The sequence below is a fragment of the Syzygium oleosum genome, unplaced genomic scaffold, assembly GCF_021117445.2.
Source record: "Syzygium oleosum isolate NSW1041296 unplaced genomic scaffold, Sole_v2.1 Sole_v2.43, whole genome shotgun sequence".
Classification (NCBI taxonomy): domain Eukaryota; kingdom Viridiplantae; phylum Streptophyta; class Magnoliopsida; order Myrtales; family Myrtaceae; genus Syzygium; species Syzygium oleosum.
In genome coordinates this window covers 1,272,756-1,298,088 of record NW_026607527.1, presented here as the reverse complement: position 1 = coordinate 1,298,088, position 25,333 = coordinate 1,272,756, and the positions used below count along the sequence as shown (strand labels likewise).

Sequence of the window (25,333 nt, the reverse complement as noted above, 5' to 3'; positions counted from 1 at the left end):
TTCCAATCCCTTCTGGACGCTTCCCAAGCTCATTTCCTGTGCGCACTTTCCACACCCGGTGCGGCAGCCATTTTTGGTTGCCCTGACTTCTAAGGATCTGCTTCAGGGAACCTCCAACGGCGTAAGACCGTGCCCAGCTTGCTAGCATCCCAGCCTGTTGACGCAGTTCAGTCGACATTTCCGGGTTATCGTCATCGCCGCCGAATGCTAAAAGATGTAACATCTCTACTTTGGGTATAGTCCTATGTAATTGCTCTCTATCTAGCGCCCTTGCTGCTCTGCCTCCTTCCAGCTGGGCCCTGGGTGGATGGAAGCATAGCCACCAGAATACTTGATAGACGTAAGTGGCACCCTTGCGACCTTCAGTTCACCCATAAAAGCTGGACAGCATGCTATTCAACCTGTGTTCAATGGATAAAAGCCACGTAGAGGCACAAGTGTGGCGAGAACTTAAACACGAATCAGACACGGTTCGTTCTTACAACAATAGCAGCACACGCTCTTAGATCAGACACGCAAACAAGGCCAGCCGACCGACCGTTCCTCGTCTGGACAACGAGCGGAGAACACATCCAACAATGATCATGACTGGCTAGAGATGAGAATGGCGTTTGCATTGCGCAACAAGGCTAGGTAACATGCGAGGTTTATGGCGGAAACATTGCATTATTGATACGACCTCGTGATTGATTAACCAAGCATTTAAATGAGACATCAGATACCAATATTTCAAGACCAAGGAAGCGTGACCAGCAAACCGCGAGTAGCAAACAAGCAGATAATAGAGGCTGAACAGTGCGTTTGATTGAAAGAGCAAAAGTGTTGAGACTTGGCTTCTTGATTGACATCAGGGTCAGTGAAGCGAGACATATGCGAGACGTCCATGTGTGTTCCTCTCCTCATCTGGGAACCCTCTCTTTTGGCTTTTATGTCACTTTTGCCCAGCAGTTTTTCCTTGTTACTCCCCGCTCGTATCCAACAGTTTTTAACCTTGATTTGTCACCTCAAATCAGCCACAATCACACTCCATTCAATCCCAAGTCAATCCGGAAACTACAGCCCTCTGTCCTCCTCCACACGTTTTCTCTTCGCATTTCCAGCTGAAAATCAGCTTAGGAGAAATTGTCCTCCCTCGGTTGCTTGCTGTTCACGCCTGCTCCAGCCAAGATGTGCTTTCGTTTCTAGCTCATTGTCCCCTTGGTTCGGTCAACCATAGCTGCTGCAAAGCCGCCAGTCCTCTAACATGCCTTCTCCCCGTGGTTTGCAGCTAAAAAAATGGCTGAATTGCAGAGACTGCAGCAGAGAATCTTTTTGAACTGGAGCCTGATAATTCTGCTAACCATGTCTTAATGATGAACCCGTATGCCATGTCGATGGAAGGATGTTGATCATGTCAAAGAGCTGATGAATAGCAGCGGCAGACTGGACAACTTGGAGCTGGATATTAAGTGTTGCTATCCGAGGTTCCGGGTCTTAAAAGTGGAATCGGTCCGGTTCCCGTCCTAAAAGCGAACCAAGTCAGGTTCTTGATTCCAAAAAGAACCGGACCGAACTGAACCGACTACACACATACATATTTTTTTCTTAACACCCCTAGTAATCAGAACGCAGCCGCATTTTAAGTCTTGAATATGAATCTAAAAGTGAAAGCCAAACAGTGTCTACCAAACACTTGGTTGCTAATGACGTCACTTAATTTCAGCTTAAAATAAAAAAAGCAAAATGAAGCTAACCTCCCGAGTTCCCAGTTTCATTGGATTAGATAGGAACTGGACCGGACCACTGGTTTCTTAGAATCGGACTGGACCGGAAACTGATCACCCGTACTAGTAGAATACAAATTGACCACACTGTGTATCATTTTTTTCCTACAGAGCAGGACTTACGAATTGATAAAAAGACAAGACAGTGCTCCTATCGGACTGATTAAGAACTCTCGAGGATCTGTTCCGACCGTCACGCAGCGGCGAAGTAGATCTCCGTGTTGGCAAACCTGTGGAAAAGCCAAGGCAGTGCTCCATCAAGGACGTTGTCCGCTTTCATCACTTGAGCGAAAGGAAACGCACTCGACAAGGTACCATTAAATTAAGTAGTAAATTTTCTTAATTTAGTCTAAATTTTTTTTAAAAAAATTACTAATGTAGTCTTTTCGGCTAATTTTAACTGGAAATTGCCAAATCGGTGGTCTGGTCAGCACCAGCCGTCCTATGTGGCAAATTAAAATTTTGTTAATTCTATCATGCACATGTTTATTTCTTTCTCCTTTAAGATGAAATGCGGCAATGTCCTATAACCAAACTAGGTGCAAGGTCAATGGCTTAGCTCAACGCTTAAGGCATAGAGGCTATTCTTTGATCTTCTTGATAGCATTGGTCTCGCCCTCGCTCGAAAGGGTCAGCTTGATGGCACCTACCCTACTCTGTTTGAGAGAATGGAATAGAATTGGTGTGCTTTGCTAGCTCTTTCTTTTGAGACGGATTCGTTCCGATTGAAGAAAGGCCGTCATGATAAAGAAAAAGAAAGGCTTGCCTTATTTCCAGGGAAGAGAAAAACGAAAGATAAAATGGGCCACCCACGCACGTGTTGCGCATAGTAGAACGCCTAATGGTACAGTGTCGAGTACGTTTACCTGGTGTCCAAATGCATTTCTGCAAAAAGGAGGAGAAAATTTCAAGAGTTTCCGATTAAAAATAGTCATGGTGCATGAGTTGCAAGACTTAACTTAAGCGTAAATTAAAAGTAAATCGAGACAGGTCGTAAATCATATCACTAGTACTTATATCAAGTCAGGTTTTCAATTTTTTTTTTCTGATTAGATTGATAAACTATTGTTATCACTATTCATATGGATCTTTTGACATGAGCTCAGTCTAATTCTTGGAACCTTAGATTTGACAAAACCCGAAATTGTCTATTTGTAAAACATTCATTTGCATTATTGCACATGAGCCTTAAGCCATGAATTGTTGTTCTATTTTAATTAATCAATTATAAACGTGAAAATCACCACATTCTACCCTAACACAAAGCCGAGATGGTCATTTACACTCTCCACACAACAAATTGAGCCATCATTTTTGTGAATTAGAGTAAAGTTAACATAGTCTATCGAGAAAATTCGAGCTATTGTTACCTTCTCTTCTTGCAGTATAGACATTGCATCATCTCGATTCCACAAACCGGCTATGCCTCAATCGATTATGCAAGTTCGACCAAACACACATGTCTCGGAGACCCTTAATTTCAATAGAAGTATTAATACTTAGAGTCACCTCATAAGTAGTTTGGAAATCCTCTCGTCCGTTTTAGTAAAGAAACACATGCTATATTCGCAAGACATCTACCTCATCTCTCAATTTAGAAAGTTACTGCATACACTTCTTCGACTTTGTCACGAGTCTTTCTTTATAACATCTATAATGTCTCTCCCCAATGTCGATACATCCGTGGGAAGCCCTCCAAATTGTTTTTTTTGGTAATTTCTTCATACCCCTCCAATTGCTATAAAAAAGGACTAATTGAATCTCTATGCCTCTTTGCTTCTATGGTCGGCAATTACGATACCTCAGGAGAGGTGAAAGCAAGGAATAGTATTTTTTGAAATGGTTAACATTTATCACCTGATTTCTAAAGTTCGGAATACCGCATTCTCTTCCAAGTTAATCGTTCCCTTCTCGTCATTTTCGCTAATCACCTAATTGCTTTTGTTAACTCTAATTGTTGTCATCATTCTTGATACTCGATCACACACTTTTCATTGCATTCTTCCTTAGTTTCTTCACTCTATTCAATGATCTTGCTACTATATCAATGCTTCTTATCTCTTGTCAGCCGGGTGGGGAACCTGTGATCATGATTCATGAATGTGGCCACAATTCAAAAAAAATCCTCTGGAATTGGAGGGATGATGGATCTAGTTCCAACTACCCAAAACACCAAAAAAAAAAAAACAAAGTCACGTATTTTTCTGAATTAACTATGATGGTGAAACAGGCTTCCTCTTGAGTATCTTTGGTCCAATCCCCTTTTCTTTTTTTTCTTGGAAAAAGAAAAGGTTAGTTTACTGACTCTGCAACAAGTTCCCCATATGACCATCGCATTCTTTTGACCATCAAACCCTTTCCCTTCCGACTTCGAGGAAAAGTGATCAAACAAATAAGGGCAAAAAATAATTTTAATCAAATTATTAAACAAAACAATATCTTCCGAATCAATTGCTAATCGCACGTTCTGGCAAAGAAATTCTTCACGTCGGTACAAACGACGATGGACCGTTTGTGTCAAAATTCTTCTTTACGCGGGCAATTTTTATCGGTTTAGATCTAAACGATTCTTCAGTCGATTGAAGAACAAGTAGTTAAATATTAGGGGTGTGCATGGTACGGGTGGGCGGTTCCCGCCCCAGAACCGTGGACTGCTCGCTACAGGACCGGTTCCAAAAATTAGAACCGAGAACCACCCGTCGGTTCCATGAATTCACTTGAGAATCGGACCACCGGTCTGGTCCGGTTCCCAGGTGGGTCTATGGAACCGGTCCCAACAAGTTTTCCTAGACAAATAAAAAAAAAATCTGTGGACCAACATCGGATCAACAGAACAAAAAGAAAATAACATAATTTTTCATACAATTCATACACTATGATCGGTTATATTAACTACATCATCCATAAATTAAGTGGGTATCCATAAATTCGACAAGAAGGCGGTTCGCTGCATATTCGTGGGATATGATGATCAACGAAAGGGGTGGAAGTGCTGCGACCCTACAACAGGGAGGTGCTATACTTCAAGGAATGTGGTGTTCGACGAATTGTCGTCTTGGTGGTCACCTCAAGCTGTTGAATTGCCAAATTCACAGCATTTCGACGAAGAGGTTGAAGAAAGGCTAAAAGAATTCGATGAGAATCAGCCTGTTGAAAAAGATGTCGACACACAGTCACCAGGATCGACAAGTTCATTTGATGAGCGTCCAAGGTCGACAGAAGAACTTCGACCAAGTCAGGTCGAAGAACTTGAAGAGGAGGAGCCTCAACTTCGGAGATCAACGAGGCAAAGGAAGCCAAACCCCAAGTATGCCAATGCGGCATTAACCGTAGATGTTGGCATGGTCAAGCCTTCGACATATGAAGAAGCCTCGAAGGGAACAGAATGGAGGAAGGCCATGGAAGAAGAAATCCTCGCACTAAAGAAGAATGAGACGTGGGACTTGGTACCGAAACCTGAAAAGGTACGTCCTATTTCCTGCAAATGGGTTTATAAACTTAAAACTCGACCAGACGGGTCGATTGAGAGGTATAAAGCACGTCTAGTGGCTCGAGGTTTTTCGCAAAAATATGGGGTTGATTATGAAGAGACCTTTAGCCCGGTAGCAAAGGTTACCACAGTTCGAGTTCTATTAGCACTTGCAGCAAGCAAGTCGTGGAATGTGTGGCAGATGGATGTAAAGAATGCTTTCCTGCATGGAGAACTTGAGCGAGAGATATACATGGAGCAGCCGGATGGTTTCAAGAGCAAAACTTATCCAGAATATGTCTGCAAGCTAAAGAAAGCGTTGTATGGCTTAAAGCAAGCCCCGAGAGCGTGGTATGGAAAGATTGCAGAATTCTTGTTGAAGAGCGGTTATAATGTAGCTCCAGCAGACTCGAGCCTGTTCGTGAAGGCAGAAGATGGAAAGGTTGCAGCTGTGCTGATTTATGTGGATGATCTCATCATTACTGGAGATGATGAAGATGGGATATGTCAAATTAGAGCCAACCTCTCTGTGCGGTTCCAGATGAAGGAGCTTGGAGAGCTGAAACACTTTCTGGGGCTCGAGGTTGATAGGACAAAAGAAGAATTATTCCTATGTCAACAGAAGTATGCACGAGATCTCTTGAAAAAATTCGGGATGCTCGATTGCAAACCTATATCTACTCCGTTGGATGGGAACGCAAAGCTATGTGCTGAAGAAGGTCGAGAGCTAGAAGATTCGTCTATGTATAGGCAACTGGTAGGTAGTCTAATCTACCTTACCATAACTCGGCCTGACATCGCTTTTGCAGTGGGAGTAGTGAGTCGATTTATGGAGAAGCCAAGGAAGCCTCACTTGGATGCAGCCAAGCGTATCTTGAGGTATGTAAAGAAGACTTTTGATTTTGGGCTTTTGTATAAAAAAGAATCATCAGGTGAGTTGGTCGGTCATTGTGATGCCGACTATGCTTGAGATCAACACACACGGCGATCAACTACTGGATACTCGTTTCATCTTGGATCAAGTGATAGTATCCTCGGGTGCGATAAAAAGACAGGCACGACCGTGTCTTTGTCTACAACGAAGCCGAATACGAGCGGCGGCAATGGCAGCTCGGGAGAGCACGTGGCTAGTGCGGTTATTAGATGATCTTCATCAGTCGATAGATTATTCGACAATATTGTATTGTGATAATCTATCCGCTATAAGCTTGGCAGAGAATCCAGTTTTCCATGCTAGGACTAAGCATGTGGAAGTCCACTATCACTTTCTGCGAGAGAAAGTGTTGGAGGGCGAGATCAAGATGGAGTACACCAAGACAGGTGATCAAGTTGCTGATATCTTCACCAAAGGTCTTGGAGCTGCAAAGTTTGAAGAGTTTCGAGCTCAGCTTGGTATGGTCGCTAGAACTATCCCTAGAGAGAGTAGTCGGTGAGGGGGAGTATTGAAGATATCACCGCCTTATCTCTCTAGATCTTTCGTGATTAGTCTTGACCTTTCGTATTTCAATGACTAGTTAATGTGATTGTTTGTATTTGGTCTTGACCTTTCGTGTTTCAATGACTAGTTAATGTGATGTTTGTATTTGGTCTTGACCTTTCGTGTTTCGATATCTAGTTAATATCAGATACATGTATAGTCATTTATGAGTCATATCAAGAGTCATGTATTATGCCTATATAAAGGCAAGTCCAGTTGAAGTATTTGTAAGGTGAATCAAGTCATAATAAAATAGTTTATTCCTCTCCTCTCCTTGTGTGTTTTTCTTCGAGAGTTGTCGACGAGAGTTATCGACGATCGAGGCATTCACCTTCAAGAGTTGTCGACGAGAGTTATTGACGATCGAGGCTTTCACTTTTGAGTGTTACGCCTTTAAAACTCAACAAGGAGAAATCGTCCTCCCTCGGTTGCTTGCTGTTCACGCCTGCTCCAGCCAAGATGTGCTTTCGTTTCTAGCTCATTGTCCCCTTGGTTCGGTCAACCATAGCTGCTGCAAAGCCCTCAGTCCCCTGACATGCCTTCTCCCCATGGTTTGCAGCTAAAAAAATGGCTGAATTGCAGAGACTGCAGCAGAGAATCTTTTTGAACTGGAGCCTGATAATTCTGCTAACCATGTCTTAATGATGAACCCGCATGCCATGTCGATGGAAGGATGTTGATCATGTCAAAGAGCTGATGAATAGCAGCGCAGGGGTGAGACATGGACAAAGCTTGGATCTGGATACTAAGGTATGCAAAACGGACAGCCCAAATCAAAAATCACCCAGACCGAATCGGACCGAATCCGCCAGTTGGGTATGATTCCCGAGAATGTTGATGCGGTTCCCAGTTCCTAAAAGTGGAACCGGTATCCGGGCAGTCCGATTCTTGGTTCCAAAAAGAACCGAACCAAACTGGACCGATTATGCACATCCATTTTTTTTTTCTAACACCCCCGGTAATCAGAACGCAGCCGCATTTTAAGTCTTGAATATGAATCTAAAGTCAAAGCCAAAAAATAATATGATTCTTTGCTAGCTCTTTCTTTTGAGACGGATTCGTTCCAATTGAAGAAAGGCCGTCATGATAAAGAAAGGCTGGCCTTATTTCCAGGGAAGAGAAAAACGAAAGATAAAATGGGCCACCCACGCACGTGTTGCGCATAGTAGAACGTCTAATGGTACAGTGTCGAGTACGTTACCTGGTGTCCAAATGCATTTCTGCAAAAAGAAGGAGAAAATTTCAAGAGTTTCCGATTAAAAATAGTCATGGTGCATGAGTTGCAAGACTTAACTTAAGTGTAAAGAAAAAGTAAGTCGAGACAGGTCGTAAATCATATCACTAGTACTTATATCAAGTCAAGGTTTTCAATTTTTTTTTTCTGATTAGATTGATAAACTATTGTTATCACTATTCATATGGATCTTTTGACATGAGCTCAGTCTAATTCTTGGAACCTTAGATTTGACAAAACCCGAAATTGTCTATTTGTAAAACATTCATTTGCATTATTGCACATGAGCCTTAAGCCATGAATTGTTGTTCTATTTTAATTAATCAATTATAAACGTGAAAATCACCACATTCTACCCTAACACAAAGCCGAGATGGTCATTTACACTCTCCACACAACAAATTGAGCCATCATTTTTGTGAATTAGAGTAAAGTTAACATAGTCTATCGAGAAAATTCGAGCTATTGTTACCTTCTCTTCTTGCAGTATAGACATTGCATCATCTCGATTCCACAAACCGGCTATGCCTCAATCGATTATGCAAGTTCGACCAAACACACATGTCTCGGAGACCCTTAATTTCAATAGAAGTATTAATACTTAGAGTCACCTCATAAGTAGTTTGGAAATCCTCTCGTCCTTTTTAGTAAAGAAACATATGCTATATTCGCAAGACATCTACCTTATCTCTCAATTTAGAAAGTTACCGCATACACTTCTTCGACTTTGTCACGAGTCTTTCTTTATAACATCTATAATGTCTCTCCCCAATGTCAATACATCCGTGGGAAGCCCTCCAAAATTTTTTTTTTGGTAATTTCTTCATACCCCTCCAATTGCTATAAAAAAGGACTAATTGAATCTCTATGCCTCTTTGCTTCTATGGTTGGCAATTACGATGCCTCAGGAGAGGTGAAAGCAAGGAATAGTATTTTTTGAAATGGTTAACATTTATCACCCGATTTCTAAAGTTCGGAATACCCCATTCTCTTCCAAGTTAATCGTTCCCTTCTCGTCATTTTCGCTAATCACCTAATTGCTTTTGTTAACTCTAATTGTTGTCATCATTCTTGATGCTCGATCACACACTTTTCATTGCATTCTTCCTTAGTTTCTTCACTCTATTCAATGATCTTTTTTTCAATGATCTTGCTACTATATCAATGCTTCTTATCTCTTGTCAGCCGGGTGGGGAACCTGTGATCATGATTCATGAATGTGGCCACAATTCAAAAAAAATCCTCTGGAATTGGAAGGATGATGGATCTAGTTCCAACTACCCAAAATCCAAAAAAAAAAAAAAAAACAAAGTCACGTATTTTTCTGAATTAACTATGATGGTGAAACAGGCTTCCTCTTGAGTATCTTTGGTCCAATCCCCTTTTCTTTTTTTTCTTGGAAAAAGAAAAGGTTAGTTTACTGACTCTGCAACAAGTTCCCCATATGACCATCGCATTCTTTTGACCATCAAACCCTTTCCCTTCCGACTTCGAGGAAAAGTGATCAAACAAATAAGGGCAAAAAATAATTTTAATCAAATTATTAAACAAAACAATATCTTCCGAATCAATTGCTAATCACACGTTCTGGCAAAGAAATTCTTCACGTCAGTACAAACAACGATGGTCTGTTTGTGTCAAAATTCTTCTTTACGCAGGCAATTTTTATCGTTTTAGATCTAAACGATTCTTCAGTCGATTGAAGAACAAGTAGTTAAATATTAGGGGTGTGCATGGTTCGGATGGGCGGTTTCCGCCCCAGAACCGTGGACCGCCCGCTACAGGACCGGTTCCAAAAATTGAAACCGAGAACCACCCGTCGGTTCCATGGATCCACCCAAGAACCGGACCACCGGTCCGGTCCGGTTCCCGGGTGGGTCTATGGAACCGGTCCCAACAAGTTTTCCTAGACAAATAAAAAAAAAATCTGTGGACCAACATCGGATCAACAGAACAAAAAGAAAATAACATAATTTTCCATACAATTCATACACTATGATCGGTTATATTAACTACATCATCCATAAATTAAGTGGGTACCCATTAATTATTGGGAAAAATGACCAAGGTTATCCCAATTACACAAGACCTTTAGACATGATAACAAATTTTCTTCTTTTTTAAAATTTTTTTTGGTCAGATTTTTTTAGTTAAAAATTAAAAAAATAAAATATATTATTATTATATTACCGATCGTCCGGGTGAGCGGGTGGGCGGTTCCACACCGGGAACCGGGAACCGGACCGGTACCCACCGGTTCCAAAAAATTGGAATCGGGAACCGGACCGGTTTCCTTGGGAACCATCGGTTCCGGGCGGTCCCGAGCGGTTCGGGCGGGTCCTAATTCTTTTACACACCCCTATTAAATATGAGGTGATCTATATAGCAATGTTTAATCACAGTCTTAATTAATGTTAATGAGTGAGAAGCCGAAACGGCGAAAATGATGATAGGATGGCCAGTCAAAGCGGTGGGCGGGAGAGGGCTGTCAAGACCGACAGCAGCAGCCCACGAGACAAAACGACGCAGCTTTTCTGGGGGGTTCGATGCTTCTCTTCCGCAATCCGAAGGTGGCGATGTGATTGGCTCAGATTGCGGCTGCCTGTCGCTGTCGCTTTCCATTCAAGTCATCTCCGCCCACACCTTATCCTCTCTCTCTCTAAGTTTTTTTTTATAATCCTGCTATTTCACCAGGGACTCATCAATGAAATAGCATTAATTCAACGAACTATAAGTCAATAGGAATGCTGCCCGCTAGCAAAAGAAAGGGATATGTGTACTAAAAATTTAAAATTTATCATAAAAATATAATTAGTCTTAAAAAATTTTTAAAAAGTATAAATAAGTCTTAAAATTTATCACGAAAGTGTATTTGAGTCACTAAAATTTTGAAAAGTATAAATAAGTCAAAACTTGAAATCTGGGACCCCAAGTCCTACACCCTTACCAACGCAGCCAACCTCTTGGAGGCATCTCTCTCTAAGTTGGCTCCTGCTATTTCATCATGGACTCATCAATGAAATAGCATTAATTCAACGAACTATAAGTCAATAGGAATGCTGCTCGCTAGTAAAAGAAATTGGGAGGTGGAGGTGCTCGTATCACCGACCGTGAGGTTCGACTCCGTACTCTACTTTAATATATAAAGAGAGTTAAAGATAAGGAAAAAAAATGAATTATAAGTTTTTGTGCTCGATTTCAACCCTCAAAGAAAATAGGTTAATATGACAAAAATCTCAAATTAGTATACTTGTAACAAGTTTATTCCAAACTAATTTTTTAGATAACCAAATTTAAATGGGTGCACCTGTGAAAAATTTATCCAAAAACTAATTTTTGGATCACTAAAAATCCTAAAATTGTACACCTACAACAAATTTACCTCACGAGAATTAATTTTACCCAGTTTCGGAAAAATCCTTCCTCATAATACTAAACATCAAAAAGATGACAACTTTTTTTCTTTTTATTTTCGGTGGATGTGGATTTAAAACCTTAAAAATTTAATATTTAAATAAAAACTATACATATAGCTAATTTAACAAGTAAGGCTAGGGAGCTCATTTACAAGTTGCTCCTAAAAGTTGATAGATTTTTCGAGAAGTTGGGTACTTCCTTACGATCTAATTCAAAATCTCTTGCTCCTCACCAAACTTTTTTCTAGGGGAGTTCCTTTTTTCTCTTTGTCGAACAGGAGAGGTAGCTCGTAGAAATCATTTTGTCTTTCGTCGTGCTACAAAGAAATGCCTTTCAATCTTTAAAGTACATCATCATGTCCATAGTAATTGGACCCCAACATGATTAAATAAAACAAACCAAATCACATCCATACATTTTTTTTCTGTGACCAAAGAAGAAATATGCATATTTTTTCTTATTATCATAGGCGAATTGTAAAATAAAGATCGTCCATATAAATAAATTATGAAAAATGGTCTTTGTACTTTGTTCAGCCTTTTGTGGACATTTGAAGACAAAACAAGCAAAGCCCATATTCCCAAATAGGGAAACTCTCTCTCTCTCTCTCTTTCTCTCTCTACCTCCTCTGAGCCTTCTTCTGCGTTCTGGTTTCAGCTCCTCCCTCCGTCTTTCCTCCTCAGAATCATGGAAGGCTCAGCTGATGAACGTCTTGATTTTGGGAAGATGGGCTACGGGTGGGTATATATATATAGTTCTAACTCTTCTCGTTTTCCTTTTTCCTCAGAATCATGGAAGGCTTGTTGTTGGGTACCCCTTTTGTCCTGTTCCATTGATTTGTTGTTTGATGTCGTGCATCAGATGCCAGCATTACAGGAGGAGGTGCAAGATTAGAGCTCCCTGTTGCAACGAGATCTTCCCCTGTCGCCATTGTCACAACGAGGCCGCGGTAAAGAAGCGAAAAGATGATTAAAAAATGAATCTTTCTTGGTCTTAATTCGCTGTAGGATCGTTCTTTTTGATTTTCTGCATGTGGGTATTTGATTTTTGTTCTTGTTGGGTAACCTTTGACTGATTCAGAGCACGCTGAGAAACCCCTTTGATCGGCACGAGCTCGTTCGCCAAGACGTCAAACAAGTAGGATTTTGTCTCTCTTCTCTGTTTCGCTACGCTAACTTTAGCGTTTCCTTATTTATGTGGATTTCTTGATGTTGTCAGGTGGTTTGCTCGGTTTGTGACACGGAGCAGCCGGTATGAAATGCGAGATTTGTAGTGAATAGAACTCCTTTTGATTGAATTTTCTGGTTGAGGATCTGAAACTAATGTAATTTGCATATCTTTCAGGTGGATCGAGTTTGTACAAACTGTGGAGTCAGAATGGGAGAGTACTTCTGCAAAATTTGCAAATTCTTTGATGATGATGTAATTGACTTTTCTCAGCTGATGTTACAAAGATCTCTGAAAAGTGACGTTACAAAGATCTCTGCTTTTCTAGGTTGTAGCTTGGATTCTAGAGACGATACTTTGGTCTTATTCTTTTTGGAGACCTTGATTTGGTTTATTTGTCATGGTTTAAGTGGCTATGTGGCCTCAATACCAATTTTTTTACTTCGTGCGATGCGAGAATTGTGATTAAGAAATGGCACTGTTGTTGCAGACTGGGAAGGGGCAGTTTCATTGTGATGATTGTGGCATATGTAGGTGAGTAAGTTCTAGTTGGATGTTCTTACGAGTTTCTCGGCATTATGTTAAAGCTGAACTCGTCGATAATGATCTGACTCATATCATATTACCGGTAACAGAGTTGGTGGGCGCGAGAACTTCTTCCATTGCAAAAAGTGTGGTGCGTATTTGATAGATATTGATTTTAATTCGTGATCATGGTATTTTGATACCTTTTTCAGTTCTATTACCAAATTTTCAAGTATGTTGTATATGGATATGAACATTGTAGGAGCTCCTTTTGCCTGCAGTTACTTAAAAAAATATCTTAAATTAGATCTAAATTCAATTTCTTGGGAATTGTTGCTATAGACTGGAAGTGACATTACTCTCTACTTGAACAGAACATGGCCGTAGCTTGTTATGTTCATTACCTTGGTATTGTGACCAAATAGCGATTCAATTGAGATTTTGTTTTGTTCTAAAATCTGCAATACATAGTAGGTATCCTTGGATCAACCAAAAAACAAAACAAAAGCAAAAAAAAAAATATGTATCCTTGATGGATAGTGATATTTTCAATTTCTTTAGTTCCCAGCAAGGTATATCGAAGGCATTATATGTGGACCTAGCTTCTTGCCTACATCGAGATGTCAAGATGATGCTACTTTGTATATTAGCAAACTCTCTTTCCTTCGTAAAAGAAAGCGTCTTTGCAGATGACTTCTCCAGTTCCAAGAAATCATAGGCTTAGTGAGTGGTCATCACCGATAAGCTTATTAAGCATTATATGGTGCTAATTATTCCTTCTCCTGTTTGTGGCTACTCAGAGGTGAACATAGCGAAACATCACTAGATTGGAAAGACATGAAAGATTGACCATTTGAAAAGAAATGACAGATTTATCCATCTAAACCACTGAATCTGCTTTATGTACTAGAATATTGGTGTCTATTTGTCTATAATTATGTACACCTTGAACACCATTTTAATCTGAAATACATGGTCATGAGTATTGTTTTACAGGCTCTTGCTACTCCATTGGTCTAAAGAATAACCATTCGTGTGTGGAGGACTCCATGCGTCATCACTGCCCCATATGTTATGAGGTTTGTATTGTAGTTTAGTTGCCGTCTGAAATATTTAAAAGGACAGATTTTGAGATTATTTTATGTTGGTCCACCATTTCTTGACTCTTCTATATTGTTCTTGTGCAGTACCTTTTTGATTCTTTGAAAGATACGACCGTTATGAAATGTGGGCACACGATGCATTGTGAATGTTATAGCGAGATGTTAAAGCGTGACAAGTGAGCCATTTCAACTTTTTTATGCTAAGTTACTTAAAAAGGTTTGTCTTATCCATTTGGTTTTCTGACTTGAACCCATTACCTGCACCAGATACTGCTGTCCAATATGTTCCAGATCTGTGATAGATATGTCCAGGACCTGGAAGAGAATGGATGAGGAGGTAGGCTCACAAATACAGAACCTAATTTTAGTCTATGTAAAACTGTTGTTCACCTTGATATGTGAGGCTATACATGATGGGGCATTGGGAGCAATTGTCTTTTATAACAATCTCGAATTTGATCCTCACGAATCACTTAATTTTGACATTCTGAGCAGATAGAAGCAACTCAGATGCCTGAAGATTACCGCTATAAGAAGGTGAGAGCTCTCTCGTCCTTTCTGACCATCTTTTCCTCATTTCACGTAGTTTTTCTGGGCGAAATGCTATATTTCAATCTTGAGGCTTGTTTTATCATTGCTCTGATTATTATCCAGTGTCATAGGAATCTCTTAGATCAGCCTATGTTTTGGGCTATTTTGAATCTTTACGATTCATTGTGATTGTGCTTTCTGGTCTGCAGATTACATCTTTGGTTTGTCTGCTTCATTTGAGAACAATGATACACTCACTTTCGAAATGTGAATAAATTGTCTCCAATGTCTGTCTGTTGTTACCCGTATAGAATGCCTTTATCACATGCTCTGCTATGCTAAGCTTATTTTCTCTAGAAGTGATTCTAAGATGGCAAATGGAATTGCAGGTGTGGATTCTATGCAATGACTGTAACGACACTACTGAAGTTTACTTTCACATTATCGGGCAGAAATGTAGCCACTGCAGATCCTATAACACACGAGCAATTGGCCCTCCGGTTCTTCCTCAATGACTAGGTTTTAAATCGAGCAATTGTACTGGCCAGGGAGGTATGACTGAAGCTTTCGTGCTTTGTGTGAAATGGCAAGGATGCTTTGGTTTGTACCGGGTCTCTATTTATCAATTTGATCATTCTACAATGTTTATGTACCATTATACTCTTCTTTATCGGATCTTCTTGAATCATACATTCTTCCTCCAAATTCATGGAGTTGAAGCCCAGCTAACGGGTCTCTGGGGTTCTGTAAGCAATTCAAAGATACCAACATGGGGATTGGGGATTAAATTATTGCTGCTGTGACAACATTCTGAGACTAATATAATCTCCTCTTTTTGTCATTGTTTTTCTTTAATACCAATGTACTGTGGCTCGTAGTCTCATTTGTGCATGGAAGCGCTTGTTTGATGGTGGAATTTTATCCATAATCAATTCTATTTAGCATATCATCGGGTTAGTTGCTGCAAAGCTATCTCTGGCCTGGCATAAATCAAAGATTGATTCGTGTTCGAGATTGAATAGAGCTGCTACTTATCCAGTACTTGTTCAGGGATTCTTTTCATCTAAAGCTGTTTAATTTTCTTGTTTATCAAATTGTAAAGAGAATGCAACTTCATAAATGTTCAGTGGAATTGTCTAAGATGGACATTCATAAACTGAGTAGGAGTTGGTACTTCTTTAATATCATAATGCTTCGACTGAGACTCAATAGACATTTCCTTTTCTTTCCCTATTTCCCTATATATATCTGAAAAAACTTGAGATGCTAGTCCAAGTGTACGAAATCGAGACCCGGACATGCTTCATACCATGAGAATGTCCTGCTTAATCTTCTCGATAGCGCCGTCTGCAACATCATTCACTGCAGCCGTCACCGTCATGCTCATCCACCCTGCCTGAGCCACAACATTAGCGGCAAGAATTTCTGCTCGATGTCGGCCGAAGACACTAATGATGTCGGTCACCAAATTCCGTCTGATAGAGGACGTGATTGCAAAGACAGCGAGATTGCTGTCGGACAAAGTGACGCTAATCGATGAGCTGTTGGCTGTTACCTGAGCTGACGATATCTTCAGCATCTCCAACCTCGCCCTCTCCTCTTCAAGGAACCTGATGTAAAGAGATGCTTCCTGCAAAATTTCTGCCCTTGGAGCCTGCAGAAACATAAGATGATGAAACAGACATGATCAAGAAATCTTAATTTGGCCCAGAAAAATTACACCTTTCTCCAATATTTTGCTCGGCAATTTCATTGACTTGGTGAATTATTAAGAAATAAATTCCTGATAGAGATGATTAACAGAAGACCAATTTGCTGTGTGCCAATGGTTGATATGGCTATTCGGCTGCCAATTTGGTTTACAATGCCGTGATCGTGTCTGATTCATGCCGATTCTTGCCAATGTAAGAAAACACCGCCATTTTTACTCAACTTAACAAGCTAAATGACTGACCCTGTTGGTATCAAAACAGAGATCACTGGCTCTGTTTGTTGGTTTCAAAACAGAGAGTACTGACATCTAATAAACAATGATGTCCTTTTCATCCTTATATTGACAATTCTGTGTCTAATGTAAAAGATGAATGGGAAGGCGAGGAAACCTTGGGGCACATGCTGGGGATCATAGACCGGAGCTTCGTGTACAGCTCGGTGATATTCTCCCTCCTGCACTTGTCTCTCATCGAGCCCTCGGGTCTCCCTCGATCATCGCTCCCCGCCCTCCTGCGCTTCCTCAGGCCGAACCCCTTCACGCCATCGGCGGTCTCTCCTCCACCTTCCATGACAAACTCCCTGAAAACTTCCGCCTGCGCCGTCCCGCCGTCCAACTAACAATGTCTGTCTTTAGAGTTCACTCTCACTGGGGAGGAGTGGAGGGCATGTCCTTTTTATGTTACTCCGCGAGTGTGTGTGAGGGAGGGGGAATGCACTCTCAGGCGGTTGGAAAAGTGCAGCGTACGGAGGGACAAGACAACGCCTTAATCAGGATCAAGATGCTTTGGAAAAGCTTCGCTAAAACAAGAATTGAGACAACAGGCAGCTGAATGCTTTTCTACCTTTTGGAATTTACATGCTTATCATGTGGTTCGCGAAGGATTCTCGAACGGTGTCGGGTTCATGCGAGCTCGATGCATTCGCGACCTTTGATTCTCAGCAGGTTTCACACGAGACCTATATGATCCGACGGTTGCAATTTAGCGAGCTCGCCTGATCATAGTATGATTAATATTTGCTTGGGATCCACACATGCTAAGTGTGTGCAATCTATTTCCTACGAGAGCAACACACTTCTACACGAATATATTGGAAAGGCAAGAGGAGACATGCCATGTGTGCATGAGGCTTTAGTTAAAGTTGGGTGAAAACCCAACAAAAAATGATGGCCATGGTCAATTGGAATTGACCCAACTCTATATTAAAGGGGAAACAAGAGCTTTGGCAAATTTTTTTTAAATTGAACTAGTAATTAAAATGCTAATCATGATCGGGTTACTCGCATAAGTGCACATCGTGTGATTCATGGGTTTAATTCAAATTGTGTGAGATTAGTATATTACAATTCCTAATTTTAATAGGTTCACGTGAGATCCACACGATTTAATGACTACAACATATTGAGCTTGCCTGAAATCGATGCGCCCACCCAATACTAATACCTGTGATCAATGGCGATGGCAAACATCGAGACAAGACACGATCGGCGGCGTTGGCGTGCCCCCAATTTTTTTTGCAAAAAAAAAGAAAACTCTAGTTTCGTATAATCAAAATGAGGGCGGATTTCAACTTGCGCTCATTAAAGGAAATAAGATTCGGAAGATCAATTTATCTTTAAGATCATGACACATACACAAATTTAAATGAATTTTCACGATGAGTAGATGAAATGAAAATTAACGATAGCCGTTGGATTTTTTCTCTACAAAATTGTCATGTGATCCTAAGTGAGAAATTTGCCATCTCCTTTTAAGTTGTAAGGATCCTTTTACGTCGATATTTGTTTGCTCCTAGGTGTTCTACTTCTACATACACCGTCTATATTATTAGATGAAATAAAAAAAAATCCTCTACTTTTAAGAATCGCGATTATTGTTTTCCTTTCTAATACATCAATGACTATTTATTTCACAAATATCGTGAATAATTTTATTTTTCGCTAGCAATTACCTTTCTTAAAAAAAAAAGCTTTAAGTTTTGAAATATTCTTCTCTTCCCGCATATACTTTTATAGAATTTCTATGGAGTGTATATTTATCAATAAATTTTTTCCAATATTTAACGATTCAAATATTTCAAAGTATAGTAAAGGATTTTCTTGGGCTATTGGATCTTGTGTGGCCTTCTCTCTCGCACATCTTAATTTTCTTTCTTTTTCTTTCTTTTCGACTTTTTGCATTCTCATCATTTTTCTGCATTATCCCCATTATGTCCCTTTCATTTATCCTTTTGAACCTATCTATTTTAGTCACTTCGAGTAAACCATGTACATATACACCATGAGATCTCGATAAATTTCATATGAAGAGCATGGAATTGATGTGCAAAAGTGTGATTCTCATAGACCACCCCTTTTCTATATATATAGTCCTGTATGATTGATTAGCCATACAACAAGATGGTCAAGTCCTAGGCCCGCTACACAATGAACTTTTTATTGACCCTACGTTCAGTATGGAATCGACGCCCGAAAAGACCCATGCTCATCGCACCTATCGTAAATAGAGACGATCAATGGGTGGGCGACCCATTTGGCCCCGAGAGGCCTAGAAGACAAGTGAACGGATTTGGCCAACGGGCTTTGGCGAGGAAGCACAACTCGCCCAACTTTGGCAAAAACTCGACCTGAACATTCTATCTAACTACAATAGGCCCGACTTTCGCACCTAGCTAGCCTAGCTCGGGTCTGCCCATTGATCACCAAATTATGAGAAGACGAGGCCGAAATGAATGGATTTAGGAAGATTAACAGATTTTCCACGTCTTCTGTGAATTAACAGCGTATCTTTTCGAGCAATTTGCCCCTTTTTATCAATTGATAGAGCACAAATATATCCACATAGAGCAGGCAATTTCTTACAAAAAACAAAAGGTAAGGAATAAGCAACATTTGCCAAGACACACCTTGACATGTCATTACCCAAATGAAATTAAAGGCAAAACACAGAGACATTAACCTTAAACATTGAAACTTGCAATGAATTAGAGGAGGCTTTTTGGGAAAGGCCCTTTAGCCCAAGACCGCCAAGCCGCCCATTATAACGAAAGCTAAAGAGCCGAGGAGAGACAAGACGATGGAGATGGCCACGCGGTCGCAAAACTTGTCGAAGACGTTGCACACTTTCCCCCATTGCACGTGCGAGTTCCCCTCGCGGCCAATGACCCCGACGGCCGTGGCGGCGCCGGCACCGGAGAAGAGGAGCGCCACCATGACGATGTCTGCGATCGCCACCGCCGAGGCCAGCGCTCTGCTCCTGCCCGCCTTGTTGGCGAATAGGAGGAGCAAGGAGAATGCGGCGTAGCCGCACGCTATGCCGTTGGCCACCACAAAGTACCTGAAAAGAGTTAAAAATGAAATTAAGAAAAAAAATTTAGTTAATTAAACTGAAACAATTCTATTTAACCTCCTTTTTATTTTTTATTAATCATGAAATTTTACGCGGAAAAAAAAATCTACTTGATTCGATTACTTGATGCACAATTATGAGTCACTCGGCTTATGGAGTCCACTTGATCATCGGTCGAACCACTCGGCTCATCACGAGGTTTACTATTTACAATTGACCATTTGCGGTCAACGTGGGATTTTTTTGTTTTGTTTTTTCTTCATGGGACACTTATTAAATACATTTAATAAGGAATCTCCCAATTGTCATTACGAAAGCATTGATCACACATAACGCAAAAATAAATAAATTATGCATCGAAAACCGCATATTTTCTTTACTTAGTTACTTGATAATTGTCATTGGATCAATTTTTTTTAACAAAGTCCCTTTTTTTAATTTCTCGTTTGTGTTGGCAACCTTCTATCTCTTTACTTCTACTGCCAATAATAATAATAATAATAATAATAATGGTAAATAGGTCTTCGATCCATTTTAATGCGACCAAAGTATTAAATGCTAGGAGTTGATAGTTGAATTTTGTAAAAAAGTCAATAAAGAAAAAAAGAACTATAGAATTAAATGAGGCGTAGGTGGTGTGCTCGTCAATTTGAATCTGCCCGGAGTGGGTGGGAGGCAAGGGCCTTAAATGGATAATCGATATGCCCAAAGTACTAAGGATACATATTAAGGACTGATGCTATTACTATTAGTTTACCAAGAAGACATACAAAACAACTGTATATATAATTTTCTCAACGAATGTTATTCTAGGGATACTTGGTATCAGCAATCAATCGATAAAGCTTCGTAGCTTCCCGAATGTAATAACAACCTCAAAGTTAGGTTTTTTTAAAATTAAAAAAAAAGTTTTTTGGGGTGGATTTGTTATTGTCCCTAACTTTCATATCCAAGAATAATTTTATTTTGGAGAATTTCAACAATTTTTATTTGGTTTGATTTGTTATCGAAGCGAAAATGCGACGTCGGTTTGTGCCTATCGCTCCATTACTTTACTGATGAGGATTTGTTATCGATATGAAAGTGCCATGTCAAGTTGGGACTCGATCACAAGAGTATATTTTTGAAAATTAATTGAAATTTGCTGATTTTTTTACATAAAACAAAATTCGAGGCAGATTTGGGACTGAACTTCAAGTTTGTGGTTTTTTCAAAGACAAAAAAAAGCTTGGGGCAGATTTGGGACTTGACCTAAAATTTGAGGTTTTTTAGGGAATTCACCCTGTTTTAAGTGCATATATTTGAAGACTTATACCAGGTTGATGCACTAATGTCATTTTAGCAAATCACCAACTTGTATTCCTAATTTTTTTAGCATTGTGCAACTATAACCCTACCCTTTACATGCTCACCAAGGACAAGAATGCCTTGGCCATTTTTGTAAATGAGAAGCAAGGCCGGGAATCAACGAGATGGTTAAGCGATAAATGAGGTGTAAACCGAGCTCTATACCAAGTTATATGATTTCAATCTAATATCTTAAGCTTTTGATTCGTGTTAAATTGGTAATAACCATATCAATGGACCCCCAAAGTCCCACTAATGAAAGAACATGACAGCCCGCATATATTTCCTCCGTTATAATTGACACATCGCATTTGATATGGGTGGTCATGATTTGAAAAGTTGACTAACTATCTAGATCGATGGCGATGAACTCGAGCTGTGTTGAAAAAGATAACACGGCTCGTGTACTTAAAAGATTAATTCGATAAACGATCTACCCAAAACAGGAAAAGAGAGAAAGAGGGGCCGAGAGACGTACACAAAGGCGGACAGGTATCGCCACTTGGCGGTGACGGGGACGTGCAGAGGCGGCAAGCTGGGGCTGACCTGGACCGGCACGGTCTTGGTCTGCTTGTCGACCCCAAGGACGACAGCAGCGGCAAGAGTCAGCGCCATGGCCAGAAGTCTCAGCACCAGACCGCAGGTACTCGTCCTCCTGTTCTCGCCGTAACCCTTCACGGCCTTGTTCGCTTCGCCATCCCTATCCATGTTCGTTTCTGTTCCCACAGGTGCGGTAACTCTCCCTGCCGATGCACAAGAACTTTGGCTTGTGTGCGTTTTCTGCGTATGCCTGAGAGAGAGAGAGAGAGTGGTGAATAATGAGATCAAATGGGGATTTCAATTTATAGGCAAATGAAAGGGGTCGGCCAGACCTTACCCAAAAAAAAAAAGGGGTCGGCCAGAGAGATAGGAAGGTTTGGACTCATGCGTTGTTCTTCTTTTTTTTTTTGTGGGGGGAGGGGTGTGGGGGGTGTGGGGTGGTGTGGAAGCTAAGAAGAGTTCGCAAGGAAGTGGGTCATGCCATGAATTTATGGCATTGCATGGAAAGGTGGGTGTACACATTCCCAATTCGGCTATACACGCTGTCGCTCCATCATTTCGTGTGGGTGCATTCACACTCAAACTCTCTTTTCAATAATTCCAACTAGTTTTAGAAAATTAGATGCTAGGTAAATCTGTCAAAATGGGTTGTATACCCATTTCTTAACCCGTATATGATGAACGTACCTTAGAGGACCGAACCCCCGAATGTGGTAAAATATGGGGATGACTCGTGGCTAAGGATGAAAGGTCAACCAAGATTGGATATAGCTGATTTTCCGCGAAAGCCAGCTATAAGTCAGAGGAGAGTGGATCTCCAGGGTAAAGGTAGCCCAAGTCTGTCAATCCATCAATCTGTCGGTGGCTGTGGCTTGGCTTCATGCAAGCCTATGTCTTCTGCTTTTTGTTAATTATATGAGTTAATTATATCCAGTAACTAAATCATAAATGAGTTTAAACATAATATGGGTGTTGAATGGAACATGATTGGATTTATAACTTATCCATATCCAATTCACCTCTATGACTTTCTTTTCATTCTCTCTCGTCATCACTCACTCCGCACTCTCACCTCAGTTTTCCTAGATTTGGTTAAATATGGAAGTGTTTTAATATAGGTTGGGTCGGATCATTTTCAACCCAACTTGACCCGCCCTATTCGACATGTCTAATAAGAGGTATTATGGCTTATGGTAGGCTCTAATAATGTATTTCATATGACCCAATTATTTAAATGACCAATTAGAATGCACCACGTGTGGCTTAGTATACGAATTCCGACTACTACTTTTGGTATAGCCAGAATTTAGGTTTTTATCCTCTTTCTTTTGGTCAATCGAATTCTTGTACCCGAATTAGGACCAAGTTTCCTTGATAGATTCGAAAGATAAAGCATTCGAGAGAGATTAATTTTTTTTTTCTTTTACTCTTAGAGATTAGGGTTTGAATTTGAGGACTCCCACTTCTAGGAGTGAGCATGGCCCGGGTCGGGCCGATCCAACACCTAACCCTGAAGCCAACCCGCACAGTGTTGGTCCCCAATTTTTGGGACGAGGACTGACCCTATTGAGCTTAGGACCGAGGACTGGACCGACCCTATGGGTCTGGTCTGGTTCCAAGGTCAACGCGGGACCAACCGATTTTTTTTATGTTTCATTTTTTTTATTCCTTAAAAGGAAAAACGGTATACTTTGAAAATACATATCCATCGACAATGCAATATTGAGTAACCAAACTATGGACCCCGGTATAAATCAAATAAAAATCTAAGATAAGGCAACAACAAAAATCTCCACTTGATGGTAAACAAACACGTGAAATAAAATTAAAAAATAAAATGGTCAAAATACATAATGTAAACCATGAATTATACAACTTCATATCTTGTTTATTCTCAAAAGATTGCTTCAACTTTTGAATACCTGAAAGTAATACAAGCAACTTCATATCTTGTTCGTCCATGAGGCGTCGAGAGGCGATGAACTACGTTCGCCGTTCGAGGCGCCGAGGAGAGCCAAGTGAGGTCACCTGCGTTCGCTGTTTGAGGCACTGAGGCAAGCCAAGAGAGGCAAGCTGGTTCGTAAGGCAAGCAAAGAGAGGTAGATCTAGTGAACAGCCACAGAGAGGCAAGGGAAGAGAGGCGACGCTCAATAGTCAATAGGGTTTCTATTTTCAACGCTAGAAGAAAAGGAGGGAGGGGGCTTAGGTTCTTTGGAAAATAAATAAATATATTTTTATTTTTATATTTTTATATATACAAGGTTGGTCCGAGTTGAATCAACCGTAAACTCCCAAGACCGAGGACCAACCCCCACAGTGCAGGGTCCAAGGATCTCAGGACTAAAGACCGGCCAGGTTGGTACAGGGTCAACCCTGGACCGTTGCTCACCCCAGCCATTTCGTAGCATACATGTATAGGCCATACATTTGACTTTTACGTGTGTGCGAGAAGGTACTTGTAGAAATTTCCATCGGTAGGCCTCTTTTTCCATACGTGACGCACCTATTACATGAAGCTAACGAATTCTATTATGACTTACACACTCGCCATTAAATGACACCGCTTAAGAATTGGAAAGACTTCAAATCAGTCATAAACTTATTGTACGGATGCCAATTCAATCCTAATTTTTTTAATTTTGACAATTTAGTCATAAACTTTTGTGCAAAATTTCAATGGAATCCTTCCAATCAATATTCGCCGGAAATTGTTAACACGACGATCATGTCATCGCTCGCCGTCTTACATGATATACTGCCTCGTCAGCAATTTTCAATGAAAATTGGCTGGAATGAATACATGGGAATTTCTTACAAAATTTTAGAACTAAATTAGCAAAATTTAAAAGTTTAAAAACGAATCTACATTCGTACAGTAGATTAGGACTGATTGGACAATGTCCCAGCATTTTCTTGCCTCAAAGCGACAATTATGAACTCAACGACCACCGATTATAAAACTTATTTAGCTGCATTCACACAAAAACAAATAAAAATATTTTTAATATATCTAATAATTATAGTAATTGAACACGTAGATATAGTTTGGAGATATGTGCAGGTTGGTGAAGGAATGGACATATATTATTTGATCTTTCTTTGGTAATTTATTAATGGGTATTTAGATGTGAACATTTCCCATACTTTCATACGGTTTGATTTCTGACAAAACGTCATGAATTCCGAAGTTGGGGCGATATGATCTTGCCTGTTCAGACCGTTGTGGGCTTCACTCCGAATAGGGTTTGTCTTATCTTTTCTGATGTCAAAATTCAAAACCCTTCTTGGCAAAGTCTTCATCTTCATTTATTGATATGGCAATTCATGCCATTGGACTTTTGTCAGATTTTTCTAGGGAGCTGGGAAGTTTGAAAGACTAGTCAGGAATTAGGGTTTATGTCCATATCGTGGACTGCTCGCCGAGTTACTAGACGAGAGACTGTGATTACGAGGGAGTGATGTTGATTATGTACTTACGGTTTGTTAAGTTAGTAGAAATAATTAATTAAGTTGGTGATCCGTCATTCAATGACAACCTCATTTTTAGTTGAACCATATTAATTGCCATGAAAGAATTCCACACAACTTTGCTAATTTGATAACACCCCAATAATCGAAAAGTTGTGAACTGTCCAATAATGCTTAATTCAACAGTGCCAAGGGTAAGAAATGTTTAGAACGAGTGATACCTAAAATCTCA

General features: G+C 40.2%; 3 protein-coding genes across 4 annotated transcripts; 1 reads left to right on the top strand and 2 right to left on the bottom strand.

The window, feature by feature from the left end:
- The first annotated feature begins 11,918 nt into the window (after positions 1–11,918).
- Positions 11,919–15,534, top strand: LOC115691411 (E3 ubiquitin-protein ligase MIEL1). 2 transcript variants are annotated; one of them, XM_030618032.2, is made up of 12 exons: positions 11,919–12,097; positions 12,222–12,309; positions 12,441–12,497; positions 12,579–12,611; positions 12,705–12,782; positions 13,018–13,061; positions 13,163–13,203; positions 14,049–14,131; positions 14,240–14,331; positions 14,423–14,492; positions 14,651–14,692; positions 15,076–15,534. In XM_030618032.2, exons 1-12 carry the CDS (start codon positions 12,048–12,050, stop codon positions 15,199–15,201), a joined length of 804 nt encoding a protein of 267 aa, XP_030473892.1. In that variant the 5' UTR covers positions 11,919–12,047; the 3' UTR covers positions 15,202–15,534. The 2 variants fall into 2 exon arrangements, with proteins under 2 accessions (XP_030473892.1, XP_056162360.1); XM_056306385.1 differs by having other exon boundaries at positions 11,939–12,114; positions 12,229–12,309.
- A 355-nt stretch (positions 15,535–15,889) lies between these two features.
- On the bottom strand, positions 15,890–17,185 carry LOC115691408 (uncharacterized). The gene is made up of 2 exons (XM_056306386.1): positions 16,789–17,185; positions 15,890–16,340 (listed from the first exon to the last, which is right to left on the bottom strand). The coding sequence occupies exons 1-2, from the start codon at positions 16,966–16,968 to the stop codon at positions 15,990–15,992; spliced, it is 531 nt and encodes a 176-aa protein (XP_056162361.1). The 5' UTR covers positions 16,969–17,185; the 3' UTR covers positions 15,890–15,989.
- A 2,000-nt stretch (positions 17,186–19,185) lies between these two features.
- LOC115691387 (CASP-like protein 1E1) lies at positions 19,186–21,935 on the bottom strand. The gene is made up of 2 exons (XM_030617992.2): positions 21,572–21,935; positions 19,186–19,734 (listed from the first exon to the last, which is right to left on the bottom strand). Exons 1-2 carry the CDS (start codon positions 21,799–21,801, stop codon positions 19,410–19,412), a joined length of 555 nt encoding a protein of 184 aa, XP_030473852.1. The 5' UTR covers positions 21,802–21,935; the 3' UTR covers positions 19,186–19,409.
- Between the last annotated feature and the right edge of the window lie 3,398 nt (positions 21,936–25,333).

Bases quoted from the DNA above. Each gene is read 5' to 3' on its own strand.
- LOC115691411 (XM_030618032.2), top strand. From the start codon at position 12,048: ATGGAAGGCTCAGCTGATGAACGTCTTGATTTTGGGAAGATGGGCTAC. The intron at 13,204-14,048 runs GTGCGTATTTGA...ATTGTTTTACAG, and splicing joins CTTCCATTGCAAAAAGTGTG to GCTCTTGCTACTCCATTGGT. The intron at 14,493-14,650 runs GTAGGCTCACAA...CATTCTGAGCAG, and splicing joins GGAAGAGAATGGATGAGGAG to ATAGAAGCAACTCAGATGCC.
- LOC115691408 (XM_056306386.1), bottom strand. From the start codon at position 16,968: ATGGAAGGTGGAGGAGAGACCGCCGATGGCGTGAAGGGGTTCGGCCTG. The intron at 16,341-16,788 runs GTTTCCTCGCCT...ATGTTTCTGCAG, and splicing joins TCCCCAGCATGTGCCCCAAG to GCTCCAAGGGCAGAAATTTT.
- LOC115691387 (XM_030617992.2), bottom strand. From the start codon at position 21,801: ATGGATAGGGATGGCGAAGCGAACAAGGCCGTGAAGGGTTACGGCGAG. The intron at 19,735-21,571 runs GTACGTCTCTCG...AACTCTTTTCAG, and splicing joins CGATACCTGTCCGCCTTTGT to GTACTTTGTGGTGGCCAACG.